The 16692-nt window shown below is 40.8% G+C and overlaps 2 protein-coding genes across 2 annotated transcripts in view; both read right to left on the minus strand.

Moving 5' to 3' along the window:
• The window catches only part of tnnt2d (troponin T2d, cardiac), a 4413-nt gene extending 3957 nt beyond the window's left edge, over positions 1-456 (minus strand). Inside the window, exons 1-3 of the mRNA XM_034534715.1 lie at positions 402-456; positions 163-184; positions 20-77 (exon numbers count right to left, since the gene is read on the minus strand). Of these exons, the coding sequence (XP_034390606.1) occupies positions 20-77; positions 163-184; positions 402-438 (117 nt within the window). The 5' untranslated portion in view covers positions 439-456. The remainder of the gene's footprint in view (positions 1-19; positions 78-162; positions 185-401) is intronic.
• Positions 457-1548: 1092 nt separating this feature from the next.
• On the minus strand, positions 1549-16280 carry LOC117731973 (non-muscle caldesmon-like). The gene is made up of 18 exons (XM_034534556.1): positions 16058-16280; positions 15550-15653; positions 12362-12484; positions 11859-12156; positions 11752-11781; positions 11343-11669; positions 11004-11018; positions 10520-10555; positions 10338-10396; positions 10010-10256; positions 9794-9919; positions 8825-8868; positions 8662-8731; positions 7766-7897; positions 7536-7679; positions 5892-5963; positions 4253-4289; positions 1549-2980 (listed from the first exon to the last, which is right to left on the minus strand). The coding sequence occupies exons 2-18, from the start codon at positions 15621-15623 to the stop codon at positions 2964-2966; spliced, it is 1851 nt and encodes a 616-aa protein (XP_034390447.1). The 5' UTR covers positions 15624-15653; positions 16058-16280; the 3' UTR covers positions 1549-2963.
• Between the last annotated feature and the right edge of the window lie 412 nt (positions 16281-16692).

A 16692-nucleotide genomic window follows, 5' to 3' on the forward strand; every position in this document is an offset into this window, starting at 1 on the left:
TTTAATGAGGTTGACTCACATCAAAATCCACTTTATCCCCATCGGGGAGCTTTGGGACGGCAATGTTCGTCATAAACCTGTGGGAGTGAACAGTTTATTGCTGTATGATCTGCCTGGAGTTTTGTTTTAGCTGCTTGACTAAAGAAGAGCTAAGACACTTACTTTGGCTTGGGCTTTGAGTCATCTGGGACACAAATAAATAAATAGGAGACATTTAGAAGAAATTGATAAGCGAGTAAAAAGAGGTCATTAACAAACTGTTGCATGAGAAGAAGAAAAAGAAGAAAAAAAAGCAGTTTTCTCACCTGTCGTCTCTTGCGCTGATGATCAGGACCATAAATGATTAGTGAAATTAAATGAGGTAAAGTACATAAAAACATGGACAAATGCATCGTTCTTACCTTCTTCCTCCTCGTTGACTTCTTCCGTGTCAGACATTTTGTTATGGATGAGCTCTGCAAAATGTGTCTCTATTAGCCTATTTTTAGACAAGTATTTCCGATCATTAAACAACATAGCAGAGCACGAGATGGCAAATGTTCTCACAGTTCACACTGACCCAAATACCCGTGGTCCCTTTGGCAGGGGCGGAAAAAAAAGTATTCTGATCTTTTACTGGAGCCAAATATTAGCAATGCCACAATGAAATACTCTATTACAAGTAAAGGTTGTGCATTCGAAAGTAATACTTAAAATGACTAACACTAAATATTAACTTCAAAATGTACTGAAGAATAGAAAATGTTGCACGTTATAAAAAGTATTTCAATGATGTAGCTCAGATGCTCAATTACTGTTTTATAAACATTTGTACTCAAGTACAGTATTCACGTAAATGTACTTTGTTTACACATATTTAATGTATCTTGTGACAGAGCAGTTGGTGTAAAAAGGAAATATCCCTCTGAAATGTGGTGAATACTATAAAGTAGCACCAAATATAAATACTCCACTACTCTTTAGAAAGGTGGTTTATTTTCCATCAGGTCATTTAAATTAATTTTACAGCAGAACCAACCAATGAAAAGCACGTCATCTCAGCCGCGTGTGAGTGTTTATAGATGCACTTCAGTCCGATTTAATAAGGCAGTGAACACAATTGAAAACAGAAAACACGTTTTCTCTTCACGTAATATAGTTATGAGACAGCAATTAAGTTGAAGATTTACGACTAAACAAGCGCCGCTGACCTAAGCGAGTCCTTACCTATAAACCAGACAGCAGCAGCTCAGAGGCGAGCGACTGACTTCAGCTCCTTGAGGTTCACTAACAGGTTGAGCATCAAGGATACATAGTCCAGCTCATACTCATGTGACTGCAGCACCCTATGGTTGGTCAGTCTATTGTTAGACAGATGGATATTGGGTCTCTGACACACACACACACACTCACATAAACATGCTAACACACATTCTGCAGGTACATTCCCGTCGTGGTAAAATGTAATTTATCCATCTTTCAACACCCTCTCACGTTTCAACACTCTATAACTTCACAAGTTGTTCAGAAACACATGAAGCAACATTTCCTCCCTGTAGCTAAAAGCAAAGCAACAGAACTATAACACATGTTTTACTTTTTTTATTTATTGCTGAAGCAAGTACAAGTTCAAACGATGCAATCCACATCTGAAAGACTCCGATACACTTTGGCAGGATGCAACTCATGCCTACTGCTGACTGGCTGGAATTTGAAGTTAAAACTAAGTGCATCGCCTTTATTACTGCAGCTGCAGTGCAATTAAACAGCTGTTACTGGCATGTAAACTGATGATAGAAAAGTATCACTGCCTGTTATGTAGAAATGCATTTGGTTACCGAATAGGTGTTACAGTACTCGCTTACACGTGAATTCATAGTCTTTATTCGTGCTTATATTACATGATAATATGATTTTTAATCCACCACAGTTAACTAAAGGCCAACGGGTAACAAACCCCATGTGTTGCTGACAGAAACATTGACCTACTTGCACACTTTTGTCTATCTGGCTGCAGTCTTGGGCAGAATTCTAATGAGCCATTACAATAATCCATCTAGTTTGCAATTCTGAGCTGATGATGGCGCTTAATGAAACGTTGGGGGGATCACCAAAGATATTGAGGGAAACATGAATGCGCGTACCAAATTGCATGACAATGCATTCAATTATTTCAACCAAAATCAAATGGACGCTCGTTGAAAGTTGAGCCAATTCATCCAGAGTTGGAAAGTAAGGAGGAAGCCATTGGGGTTCATCCTCTGGTCACCATGAATGTCTGTACCAAACTTTGTGGAAATGCATCCAACATTTGAGATATTTCGGTCTAGACCAAAAAGGGTCATTAGTTACTATTAATAATCCCTTCACAAAGGGCGCTTTATTATAAAATGGTACTTACTCAATTATGTACAGGCTAATCAGCCAAAATCCATCTTAGTGGCAGTTTACAATCAAAATGCAAGCGGTGAGATGGACATTAAACAACCTTGGTTATCACATAGAGTCATTACAGCCATCCCAAAAAGCAGTGAGTGTGTACAACAATAAAACACAAAAGCCTGTAATTGGGTTTAAGCTATATGGAAACACAAGATGAGCAGACATCTCGGTGTGGCTTGAAAGCAAAATAACATTTAAGCACCCTGACAGCCGTCTGAAATGTGTAACCTTGATTAAAAAGATAGATACGACACAATCCATTAACTATTAAGCATTAAACATGTGGTGCTTTGTCCTGAAAACCTTTACTATGTGTGACATCTTTTTTTGAGTTTCCTATTGAAGTCAAGTCTGATGAAACAAAACAACCTCTTGAGAGACTTTGATCCTGGCGTTTCTCATCCTGGTCCCTCGTGTTTTCGTCACTCCGGTGTGAACTTCATGCGAAAAACAGGAACGTAGAAGGGAAATGGATGCAGATACAGTAGCGGGGCTTTGTGTTTGGTCGGGTGAGACTTGATTGAAATGGGGGAGGTCAATGGTTAGGGCCTTACGCCTGCTAATAGAGAGAGAGAGAGGCAGATTTGAGAGATATATTAGTCAATGCATACGTCAACTTCTCATAGTTTATTAGGTGATAAACAAGATTGTTTCCAGGGCTGTTAATCAATGCTTTTTACACCCATACTTCTCGGTGTGTTTGCACATCAGTTCGACAATTGCTGAAACGAACCCTGCAGTCTAAGACGGGACACTTCTCCGTGTGAGTGAAAGCTGGAACTTTGTCATTTGCCCTTTACTTCATTCCTCTTGGTCTATTTCTGATGAAGAAGTGGCGGGGCTACAAAACAAGGAACGCTATTTAGGGTCGGAGCCGAACACTCGACAGACACTTTTTCTGTTGCCATTGTTCGTGCTCTGGCTCGACAGTCAGGGGCCTCGACGTCTGAAGAAGTGTAACTTTTGATCACGAAGAAGACAAGACAGCTTTATTCCGCTGATGTCAGCGGATGTTTAATGTACTTCTTCATAATGAATGCACATTTAAACCTACAGACTGCATGGACACATGTTCAGTCTTTATTTTTCATCCTGAGTGAATAAGCCTGGTGATGTCGCCCGATTTGCTGCTTAAACGGTTAGTAATCCTCCCCGGCAGTCGGTTTTAATGTGAAAATCAAGCAGCTGCACACTGGTATGTCCAGCAGCTCGCCAACAGCGTGGCATTGGACAGTCCAGGTGGCAGCGGGTGGCCAGCGGACTACAAAGACACGACAGCCATCCCAGGAGTCTGGAAGGTTCCTTTTACTGGGACACAAGGTCAGGGTGAGGGTTTATTCTTAAATATAGACCACAGAACTGATCCTGCGGCCAAAAATCTGCAGCAGCAGATTTGATTTACAATGAGCAGCTATTCTGGCACAAAGTATGGTTGGTGGGTTCCACTGGTTGAGTCCGCAGAGGGCTATAAATCAGTTATGAGCCCACAAAATGGTGTAAAGGACAGACACACTTCATCTAAACTCTGTTTCCTCCAGGGCTGATCTAGATAAACCCTGATTTAACATGTAGTATGTGCACATTTACAGCCAGTGGTTGGAAGAAATATTCAGGTCCTTTCATTAAGTAAACGTACAAATAGCCCAATACAATATTGTGTTATCACTGATGCATTAACATAAGCAGCATGCTAAGTTCGTAGCACTGCAGCAAGAGGAACTGTTGCTGTGGTATAATATGTTGTGAAGTTTAAAATAGAATGAAAATGGAAAATTCTGAAGTACAGTCCTTGAGCAAATGTACAACTTTTTACAGTCACTAAGAAACTTACTGTTAGTGACAAACTTGCTCTTGCCTCCGACTGCCACCTGTAAACAAAAAATAATGAAGAAACAAGATTAACGAACAATTGGAGGGGGGGGGGGGGGGGGGGAGTCAGCAAAAGACTGTAAACCACATCTTTAGTATTGCCCAATGAGATCAGCAAACGGTGTTGAAATAATTCCTCAATTTATGCAGAGCAAAAGCTTTTGCTTTATTTGGAGCTAATGTAGATCCTAATATGGTAAATCACATAGAAAGCTGTGTTTCATAAATGGGTATATCTTGGACTAAGAGAGGGGGGATAAATGATACAACATATATATATAGCATGCTATGTAAAACATGACTCATAAAGATGGACTAACTATATTCTACCACGTTCCCACAGATAGTATACCGTCCAAAACCTTCCCCAAAATGGTCAAATCCAACAAGTCTTTTTAAAGCACTGCAGTCTTTAGAAATGGATCATACACAGCACTCAAACACAACCACATGCATTTAATCATAATATCCGGATAAAGTTGTGCACAGTGCAGCCAAAACATTGTATAATAACAACAGAGCACACTCGTGTATGCAATAATCCATGTTCCAAATAAAAAACATCATCAGAGCCAGGGATTACTATTAATGTCCTCAAACCCAGTGTGGGAACTAGTGACAGCATACACATGATGTGGTGAATATTACAGTCTCTGCGTGTTAGAGGAGGGAGGAACGGAAATACAGAGATCGACACCAACTGCTGGGATCTCCTTCATTGAATTAAAATCAGTAATTTCACTTCTGTTCAGGCAACTCAAAAAGAGTTTTTAAGTTCAGAATACATCTTACCTTTAACAAGAGATAATGATCGTAGACTGACTAATGAGTTAGGGACTGTATGGAAATATTATGGTGGGATAGGGGATTATTATAATATACAGTACTGAATTACATATTGGTATTACATAAAGTACTGAATTGTCACAATTAGATTACCATGAAAAAGTAAAAGTGCATAATGAAGATAAAATGGTGTCATCTGCATACGGCCTAACTTTAATGTAAATTGAAATACCCTGTTCTGCTCTTCAAAAATAATGAGACTATCATCCCTTCAGTAATAACATAATACCTAACCTTCCCCTTGAAACACACCCATCTCTCAAATATTTTGTATAATGTAACTTACTTAAACATCATGTTTTATCATAAGCATCATACGGATTAAAAAAAAATATGTGTTCACCTTCTGAATTGACTGAAATGAAAAAGAAACAAGATCAAGAGTGTGTTGCCAGATTGGACTGCCAACTTTTTGTTAACGGAAAATCAAACAGTTGCTAGAAAAAGTAGCAAAGCTTTTCACAACCCACCAAGAACAACTTTTTCTTGCAATGTTTAAGAAAAGGTAGTCCAAATGCAACTCCGATCCCAATCATATGCATATTGAGAAACGGCATGAAAACAGTGTAAACACCACAAATCCATCACTCCGTGTCGGTGGAACGTGCGTTGAGTGTTGCAGCCATAGATTCACAAATTACCTCTTTCCACCTTCTATTTGGTAGACTGAATGAAACAAACAAACAGGAGCATGTCAGGTAAAGGTTTGTGTGTGTGTGTGTGTGTGAGTGTGTGTGTGTGTGTGTGTGTCTTACCTTGGCAGGTGCAGAGCTCTTCTTGGTTTCCCACATGCCACGCTTGTTACCGATGTCACCTGGTTTCACATCCTGTTACAATAAGAACCAAACATGACTCCGTTAGTCTGATGCAGGGGTGAAAGATGTACACTGTTGCAATTATACACAACAGTGTTTTAACATTAAAAGTCCTGAGAAAAATTGTATTCGCAGGATAATATATTTAATAGTTATCTTTACGATATTCAGAACATTACCCTAGCATCAAACAATTATTATCTATGTAAAGATATAGTGCAGTCTACCTGAGCAGAGATTGAAGTCACTTTCCCCACTTTCTGTGTGTGTTTTTGTGTTATTAAAGCTTCTCTGTCACGGTCGTTGTCATAAAGGCACAGTGCCCGCCCTCCAAGTCCCCCTCAGATAAACAATGTTATCCGTATCAGCACTGCTGCCGTTGTTAGCACTGTTAGCATTGTTAGCTGCACAGCTGTCGCCATGTTGAGAGTCGTGTGGAGGCAATAGAAATGTAGTGGAGTAGAAGTATAAAATAATATCAAATGAAAATACCCAAGCTAAGTACCTCCAAGCTAGTACAGTCCTTGGGTATATGCTCATAATTGCGTTCCACCCCTGGCCTTTAATAGTAATTTAGTAGTTAGTTTAGTATCTAATATTATTAGTAATACTAATAATACTTGTGCTAGTTAGTGTGAAATATATGCAAAATGGCACCTTTACCAGTTTGAAGAAGAGTAGGCAAAGAACAGCAGGAGAAGACAGGAAAGCTGAGAGAATGAGTGCAATTGGAAGGAGGAAAGGAAAGTAGAAGAGCATTAAACAACACAGTAAACGTACACAAGAGAACACAGACATCAGACACGTTTCTGCTGTTCAGCCTAATCCCTTTAGGTGGAGGTGTTGCCACATAATTGACGCCAAGGTTACAACCCCTCCTCTGCTGGCCAAGGCACTAAAGATATCTCGCTCATAAATTTACCGTTCGGACAATGTCACACGTTGTCGAGCATGCAGTAGCATGTGAACATAGCAGAGTGTCTCCAGGAGATCTGGGAAGACTAGCAGCTGGTGTCCCGCTTTAAGGAAAGGACATGGTGTTCACCAAGTACGGTCCTTGTGTATTTTTTGGCACCGAATGATAATAAATAAACCAAATTAATCATTTAACTTCTCTACTTGTAAGGTTGTTTGGTCAGCGGCGTCAAATAGGATAATAATAAGACACATGTGAAGGGATATGACCTTTTGCCCTTGTCTGAAGGAGACTTTAAGTATGGAGTCACAGTGGCATGTTGGCATTCAGCCAGCTGACACATACATGCTGCAGCTCAGTGCTTTGTGTTTAGACTTTTGTCACATCATGTAGAGAATAAAATACTTTTTTTTTTCAATAAAAGGATTTGGTAACAGGTGCTGTGAAGGAAACTGTCCATGTGGTGTCACTACACTCCCGGCAGGACCAGTTCCCAGCCTTGGTGCTCAGATATATAAAGGCTGCAGCCAGCAAAGCACTGGCATGGTGATGTGGAAATGAGAACATTAGCATGTGCAGAATAACAAGGGATTACTTAACACTGGTGTCTAGTTTCCAATCGCGTGTGTATGTGTGTGTGATCAAGACAAGGATTTATCAGGTCTTACTGCTGGCTTTGCTGGTGCTGGTGCTGGTGCTGGTCCTGGTTCTGGTGCTGGTGATGCTGCGGCTGCTGGTGCTGGAGTCTTCTCCGGCTCTGGAGGCTTTGCCATCCAACGTCCAGCCACCCCGCCTTTGATACCAGATACATCCTGGATTTTAAAAAAAAGAGACGTCTCAAATATTCAAATCCTTTATTAAATCGCTCCAACCGCCCCTCTTGGTCGCTTTCCCTCACCTTGTTGGCAGGAGTTGGACTATCAGAGGAGCTGCCGACATTGCCTTTCTCCCACATGCTCTTGATGCTGCGTGCGCCTCCTGTAGGAATATCCACCATCGGAGACTTTGGGGATTTGACGTCCTTGTTTCCCTGTGGACGTAGAGGATAGATTTGACTACTTTTACGTGGGCAGAAACAGAGCTACATTGACTGAGGAGCCGTGGTGACACGTACATTTTAATTCAGTTAAATGTTTCAGAATTTGTTCTTGAGCATTTCCATATTTTGTAACTTTATACTTCTACTCTATTACATTTCAGAGGCAAATGTTGGCATTTTTCAGCTATAGTTTTAGAGATTTATGATTTAACATTAAAGAGCTTCTAAAATACAAATGCATTTAAACACAAACCAGAACGCTGCTTCTGATTTGGACCTCTTGTCTTGTTTAAGATGTCTGTGGGCTGGTATCAGTTCCACCAAAGACAGATTTACTCTCTAGACTTCCCAGACTATGTCAAGTGTTTAGAGGCACAAAGAGGTTCAATTATTCAATGTCAAACCAAAAAGAAAAGATTGAGACAAATGATTAGAAATGTTTGTTTTTTCTTCTTTCCAACCTCATTAATCATCTCAAAGCCCCTTCAGATTTATCTAAAAAAGCAACACTGTTTGTAAAACGTTACTTTCACATTGACACTATAAAAAATGTGTTTGGCCTTTTTCTTGCAAAATAAATACTTTTACTTTTGTAAATACTTCTGTACGTTGACTGGAGTAGGATTTTGAATTCAGGACTTATAATGGAGTACTTTACAATTGTTGTGTTCGTACTTTTACCTAAATAAATTTAAATAAAGGATTTGAGTACTCGATTACCACCACGGCCCAGGATACTTAAAAATGAGTCTCACCTGGATGGCAGAGGTGTACTGTTCCAGTCGGTTGCCTATCTTGGAGACAATTGGAGTGTGAGACACTCGGCTGTGTGGATGAACAACACATTCAATTATTATGAATTAGGGCTGCTCACAATTCAATTTGAGTGTTTATTCACTTATACTTTTCATGTCTCACCTTTTCTGGGCTGATTTGCTCAAGAATTCTGCCTTTGCCCCGATCTGCACAAAACCGCATATTTTAGGGTTATAAACAGTTACAAACTGTTTTCAAACAGACTTTCACAAATAGATATTGGCTTCCTTCCTGTCTCCAAGACAACCTCACTCAATAACAGTCCGTCCCTGGGAAGGTCTCTCTGTTATTGAGTGATTGAACCGGAGAGTTTGGCTGTCAGGGAGCCAGCACATACACACACACTCTCTCACACACACTGAGAGATAATGTCCAACATTAATTATACCTCCCGTGTATGCGCACACATAATTCTCAACATTCCTCCAAAGATACTAAAAAAAAACTAATAAAATGACCCAGTCATGGTCTTGTACAAAAATAGCCGTATTTGAGAACAGACGCCAGCTCCCATCTTTTTTTAAGTTTTATGTCAACTAGCAACACATGGGTGATATAAGAGGACTGGAAATGGGAACAGCAGAACAAACAACCACATTAAACTGTGAAACATGTCTCACAACGGGAAATGACAAATACAAAAACAGACCTATTAAATGTGATGTAATGACAACCTCTGTATGAACTATAAGAATAGTTTGAATACACGTTGAATACAGTTAATAAGAAGGTGGATACCAAATTGTGATATGAGAGTAACATTGATCTCATCTAACTCTCATCATAAAAGTGATTGAGTGTATTTACCAAAATGTCAGTGTTGGGTGTTGGGGCTTATGCTTCTCGTAACATTATGATGAGATAGCTGTTTTATTTTTTAGTTTGGGATCATTTAAAGTTATTTACCAAGTCTGACTTTCCTGTAGAGGTAGATAGGAAGATAGTGTGTTCTTCAATGCAATGGGGTTTTCTTTGTGGTGTTCAAAGCATTGAAAAATAAAATGTGTTCATGGCAAATGACACACAATTGTATATGTGATTTGTTACCTGAAACACTGTTCCAGAACTCACCTTTGAGGATCCTTTGGGACTGATGGTAAAGGCAGCTGCTGGAGACTCCTCCTCCTTCTGTTTCTTCTTCTCTGCAGCCTCCGCCCTCCTCTTCTCTATCTCCTCCTTCATCTTCTTCCTCTCCTCCTGTTAGGAAAAGCACACTTAGCTGTCACACTCGAGTCCCCAATCAAATCAAGCTAAAGTAAAAAATGATGCTGTGAAATCCAACATCACCTGTTCTTTGGCTTTCTTGTCCTCCTGCTCCTGTTTCTTCTGCTTCTCCTCTTCCTCCACGACCTTCCTTCTGTCCTCTCTCTTCCTCTTCAGCTCCTCCAGCTCGGCCTCTGAGTCCTGCTGCTTCTGCTTCATCTTCTCGAAATCCTCGCTTTCGGCATCGTTTCGCCGGCGCTTCAGCTCTTGCAGCTTACGCTCGGCCTCTTGTTGCTCCACGCCACCTGCCTTGCTGGAGGGAGCGTTGTCTCTGCACACAAACACATACACACACACAATTATTTAATGATCGATACAAAAGATAGTGATGAGGTGAAAATTAATACTTTACCTTGAAGTTTTCTTAAGTTTATTCTCAAAGAGCCCTCCGTTCTGTTTGGCTGGTTCATTCTGGCAAAAAAAAAAAAAAAAGGGAAAAAGTTGAACTACTAAAAGTTCTTCCTGATCACATGCTCGATATTTCAAAAGAAAATATAAAGAATATACTTGAAAATGATGACATGTTCATTTTACCTTTTCCTTAAAACCAAATCTTTTTGGCTTCTCCTCCTTTACGCGCAAGACAGAAATGGAAGAACATTATTAAAATAATAAAAAGCAACAGGCTCAGTCCAAACGCACGATGGAGAAAACCCCACAACAAAGACATCAAACACGGGTTCAATCAAAGCCAGTGGGGCAGTGAATGTGTCGCAGATGTAAACGGACGAGGACGCATGCTGTGACATCGTCAAGGCCAAATGAAACCAACGCTGTGACTGCTCGGTGATGTATGACGCCGCCGCAAAACCGTATCATACGGCAAATATCTGCAACACGAGAACAAATCCTGGATAGATCACAAGGGGTCGTCCCCCGGTGCCATTTAATCTAAAAGATTAAGACCTTTATTACATTATGAATTGTCTGTATTCTGTTACTTTACAGACGGGAATATTTGTGTTGAACTTTTCTGTGTTTTTGAAGTGGCTTGCTATGCAATAAATCACATCAATACCTCCTCTTTCTTTGTCTTCTCTTCCATCTCTCTCTTTTTGCGGTTGTCCTCTTCATCTTTTTTCTTCTTCTCTTCTGCCTCCTTTTTCCGCTTTTCCTCTTCTTCTTTCTTCTTCTTCTCTTCCAGCTCTTTGTTCTTCTGCTTTTCTTCCTCCTCCTTTTTCTTCTTCTCTTCCAGCTCTTTCTGGCGTTTTTCTTCCACTTCTTTCTTCTTCTTTTGCTCCATCTCCTTTTTCCGTTTGTCCTCCTCCTCTTTCTTCTGTCTCTCTTCTATCTCCCTTTTCTGTTTTTCCTCCTCTTCTGCTTTCATTTTTTTGTCCTTTTCCTTTTTCATTTTTTCTTCCTCCTCTTTTCTCAGCCTCTCTTCCATTTCCTTTTGTTGATTTTCTTCCTCTTCCCTCTTCTTCCTCTCCTCCTCCTCATGTAGCTGCCTTTCTTCTTCCTCTTTCTTGACCTTTTCCTGCATTTCCTTTTTTTGCCTTTCTTCCTCCTCTATCCTCATCTTTTCTTCCATTTCTGTTTGCTGCCTTTCCTCTTCTTCTTTCCTCTTCCATTCTTCTTCCTCCTTGTCAACATCAGGAACAGCCTCCTCCTCAGCATCGTTCTTTCCTAAATCAGGCTGCTCATCCTCTACTTCGGTTGCTGAAGCCTTCTCCACAATCTCCTCCTATAAAATGCAGTTTTGTGTCAATTAATGCATGTAAATCAACGTAATTAAGTTGGTGGAGAGTTAATATAAGAGACGATACCTCATTTATTATGCTTGCGGTTCTTGATTCCTGCTGAGAGAAGAAAAACATCAGCGACAACAGAATATTTCTCAGCCCAAACGATCTATCTCCAAATCTTCACTTACCATCTCATCTTCCTTTTCGTCCTCTTCCTCTTTCCTCCAGGAGTTAGTATCACTCTCGGCCACTTCCTCTTGGGCTGGTTTCTCCTCCTCCTCCTCCTCCTCCTTCTCCTCCTCTTCCTCCGTATGTACGCCATCTGAGCCGTTGGTGGTGCCGACGGTTTGGTCAGACTCCTTCTGTCTCTCCACGGCCTCCTGCATTCTCTTCTGGCGGCGTTCCTCCCTCTTGGCCAGGCGCTCCAACAAGACCTGGTCATCATCTGCACCTTCTGCACCTTCTGCACCGGCTGTCTCCGTCACACTGTAACCACATAAAATCCACCCAAAAAATAGTAAAGAAAATGGATATTGAATCTACAGATTTCCATTGTTTTGCCTGGTCAAGTCTCTGATTGGTTTTTTTCTGTGGCTAGTGGTGATGAATTAAAAGCATAGTTGTGCTGATAGTGGCTCACTCTGAATTAATTTGTCAACACTTGTAGACTTTGTCGACGTGAGGCCTTTACCTGTTAGTGTCGATAACATCAGTGGTTCCAGGCTCGTCTGAGTCCCTCATCTTCTTCCTCTCCTCCCTTGCACGTCTCCTTTGCTCCCGAGCCTCCTCCTCATCGTCGTTGGTGTAACCCTCCCTGAAATATCACACATACAGATGCATAAATACATGTTAATAAAAAACTAGAAAATGGAAATTCCATAGTGGGAAGTTAAGTTGTCACTTATTGTTTTGTTTTAAAGTTAGGTTTTTGAATGGTAGTTCAAATTGACTAATGCATTTTAAAGTAGCAAAATGCAACTCTTTAGTATTTCTCATGCATGATTACATATTTTTATTTCATCAGTAAATCAGCAACGTTTGTATCCGAGCGTGTAAACAGCAGCTGTTTAAAGATATTGAGAAATATATTGGAATATGTATTGGAAATTTGACCTGCTTGTGTTGTGACCTCAGGGTTGACATGATATTTGATTGTTTCAATAACTGTAAAGATTTCTGGAGGCCAGAGGAGATGGAAATATCTATTTTTCAAAATGCACACAGTCTTTTGTGTAACGGATGTATCTGAGGATCCCTGACATTTAGGTTGTGAACCACTGATACAAGCCACACAGATATGATGGAGATTGGAGATGTCACGAGTGAGGGAAAACAGTCCAAGAAACAATAAGAAACACACACCACATGTGTCTGAGATCAGAACGTCACATCCAAGAAATCGAGAGCTTCCAAAGCAATGACCCCTTTTGGCATTTATTAATGTAAGAAACATATTGAGAAACAGAGATATTGTTGGCAAGAAGAAGGGTGAAAAAGGAGGAAGATAAAGAGATAGAGACGAGGGAAAAATCACTAACACAAGACATAAAAGTCTTTATCCTCCTGTCCTGGTTTTTCAACCCTCCTCATCTCGCTCACATCTTGCCATAAACTTTCATCCAACTGTGAGTAAACCCACAGGGAGATTTTCGGAGCATGCCGAGCGAGTATCTTTCCAAGCATTACCAGGCTTTATGAGGCACGGAGAGAGCTTGAAATGGCCCATTGATGGAGCATGGGTATTATTTCCCTCTGCTCTTCCTGAAACCGCAACACAATGGTTTACAGATGCTGTGAAGGGAAGAGGTGATGGGAAACACAAGAGTCCTTTCTGCCTTCTAAATAGAAACAAACGATGCAGAAATCCAACAAATCCTCAGGCAAAGGTTTCCCTGGCACGGCATGGGTCGCCCGGATCAATCATTGAGGAAGCGATACAATTAGGCATCACTCCACCTAAAGCTTTTGGCCTGCTGTGAGAGTGATGTCGAAATGTTGCAGTTACATTTTCAGACGAACAACCCCGGGGGACGTGACACATAGATGGATGGAGGGAAATATAATGAGAGCTCTTTGTCGAAAAAAGGAGGCTAAAAAAAAATAAAAAAAACTCCTCTCACACTGCCAGTCTGAAGCGTTGAGAGCAGGCTATCCGTGCTGAAATAGAAAAGGCAGTCAAAACATTCCAGCGTCTGCAGCATTTCCTCGGGCTGCAGAGGGTCTGAGGGCAGGCTGGGTTGGCACCGCTGGCGGAGCGGGCTGCAGGACTGTGAGAAAGTTTGATAGCATCGCCTTTTTTTTCCAATGGGGCTCTGATGATTAGCTGATCTAATATGACAACAAATGACTTCTGAACTGGAAGGAAATAACGGTGTAGCGCTGCCATTGGTTGTATGGACATCTGGATCATGTGGTCATGGCCAAATTTCACCTTCATCCCTTAAAAGATGAATCTGAGGTTCTATATTTTTCACAAAATGTCATTCCAACTGAAGATGATTTTCTGCTATAGCTAAGCGACAAACAGGAGTAGAAAGACCAGGTTTTAGGGGTGTATTTTTAGCTCTGGATTGATACACATTTATGTGGGGTGGAATTGTAACAAACCACAGTGGCCATGTTCATTGTGATGAAGGGACATGTCACCCGGTGCAACAATGTGGCTCATTAACGTGGTTTTAAAACAATGGAGATCTATGGCACGGATGAAGAAGATGGAAGAGCAGGCTGTTCTGACGCAAACCATACTTTACTGGTTAATGAATGATAGTTGGGGGGGGGGGGGAGATGACGGTTATATGTTCAAATCAAAAGACAGACAAATCAGATTGAAATCAAAGTCAAATCAAATTCAAATAACGTTTCTCTTTGATTAATCTTGAGAGGTTTAGTGTCTGTAGGCTCCAGTAGTCCAAATTCATCCTAATGTTGGATTCTTATTTTAATAGCTCTGTAATTAAGCAGCAGCTGACGGCTACAGGTGTGAGCAATTTTGCTAATTACGCCCCACTTCACCGTGGGGTCTGGTGTTGCTTGTCCTGTGCCAAAAAGAGCTTGTTTGTTCATATTGTGATATGAATGTAGCTCAACTGAAAGGCATTCCAGTTTGAGTTTCCCTTCCCTTGAATGTTGGCATCACTTTTCTTTTGTTCTGATGTTGTGAGATCATTTCCACAGAGTCAAACCTGCAACATTACACCGCCAGAGGGGATGTGAGCGATAACTCTTGAACAGTATTGCATATTTATCTGAGCACAAAGAGAGCGTGAGGGAGGCGACAGACTAATCCAAACAGCAGCACAGCCAGATGACTTCCTAATGAGCGAGGAAAAAAAAGGCAGTGGAGATCATTAAACTGTCATCGCTTGACAACCACCCAAGTCCTTTCTGCTCTGCTGCTCCATGTGGAGATGCACAAAACGCACAAGTCCCTCATGGAAAAGTGCAAAAACTGGAAGACGGACACACAAATGCAAACAGAGCACCTCGATCACTGACCAGATGTCTCCAAGACTTTGCAAGATTAAAGGAGAAACATATTTATTTTGAAACACGTCAACACCTCTAAAGTTTGTCCCAACAGAAAACGGTCTTTTCCAACGCACAGTCTAGTACCAACTGTATAGATGGGACTTCCTTGGGAGCAGCTGCTGTCTAATAACTTTGGCACAGACTGCACATGTGGTTTATAAAAGCTCCTGTTGATCAAATATGGTGCACTGAAGCTGACAGTCAGGTGTGAGTTGTGAAACAGTGATAAAACTAATGAGGCTTTAATTTAAGATCCTTCGTGTCCTTTTATAGCACTTTTATCATGCATCCGTGTTGTTGTACCCGTGTATGTGTTTCCGTTTATATATTCTTCGATGGTTCACTCACTTGTCAGTGTCGACGCGCATCTGCTCTCTCCTCTGCCTCCTCTGCTCCATGCGGCGGTCAAAGTCATCGTCCATGATGGCCAAAAGATTCTCCTCACTTTCTCACTGAAAGACACAAATGCGATATCAGATCACGTCCGATGAATTCAGTACAATCAGGCAGTCAATCATCAATTAGTTTGTCTTGGATTGCATACTTGATGAAACACATGCTTGGAAAGTCTGATTACTGCAGTATAAGGCACATTTTGGGAGTACATTGGGAGTACTTTGGGATCTTACAACCATAAGATGAATCAGATGTTCATCATCATTGGGATTTCCCAACTTGTTAGCTTTAATATTAAATAACGAACCCTCACTGCGGCGAAAAAACTAGCATGGTAAAAAAAAAAAGGAGGAAAAAAAGAAAAAAGAGCTCTAAATCAGTAGCACATCAAAGTATCGGGGACCACCCAAGACAGCTTCATGACAAGAGTAGAAACTCGAAAACTGTTGGTTTACAATACCGTAGCAGTAGCTGGAGTTTAGTCCATTGACGTCGGTGTCTCCCCTCTCTTCATATATCAACCTCTACAGTCTGGTTTATATCTCAGCCCTTCTGCAGCACAAAGAATTCCTGCTTGTTCTTTCAGCGACTTCAACTACCAGAAAAGGCAAAGCCTGCCTCTCTGCTCCCCTCTCTTTCTCTCTCTGCCTCCCTCCTCCTCCTCAACCTGACTCCTGCTCTCTGCCTCCGTCTCACTTTCCCCTCCCTGATATCTCTCAAAATGTTTCCCTTGATAAACCTGTCAACACAGTCAATGCTCCAAACCACTGGCCAGTGAGTGGAAATAATTTGATTGGATTTGGCTTTTCGAATAAAACACATATTCAGATTCCTACATTGTCTCAAATTAAGCAAGACTCACTTGAGACTTTGTGTGTCGTTAAGGCTGAATTACAAATCTGGCTCAAACCCTTTGGTCAGAGACCATCTTACCAATATTTTTTATATATATACATATATATATATATATATATATATATATATGTATATATATACATATATATACATATAAAATATTGGTAAGATGGTATATATATATATAAAACTTTGAGATGTGGAGATCCAGTAATGGATCTCCACATCTCAAAGTTTTAT

Source organism: Cyclopterus lumpus, chromosome 6, assembly GCF_009769545.1.
Source record: "Cyclopterus lumpus isolate fCycLum1 chromosome 6, fCycLum1.pri, whole genome shotgun sequence".
NCBI lineage: Eukaryota > Metazoa > Chordata > Actinopteri > Perciformes > Cyclopteridae > Cyclopterus > Cyclopterus lumpus.

Bases quoted from the DNA above. Each gene is read 5' to 3' on its own strand.
- LOC117731973 (XM_034534556.1), bottom strand. From the start codon at position 15,623: ATGGACGATGACTTTGACCGCCGCATGGAGCAGAGGAGGCAGAGGAGA. The intron at 12,157-12,361 runs GTAAAGGCCTCA...ATGTGGTTACAG, and splicing joins GATGTTATCGACACTAACAG to TGTGACGGAGACAGCCGGTG. The intron at 10,397-10,519 runs GTAAAATGAACA...TTTTTTTGCCAG, and splicing joins GATTTGGTTTTAAGGAAAAG to AATGAACCAGCCAAACAGAA.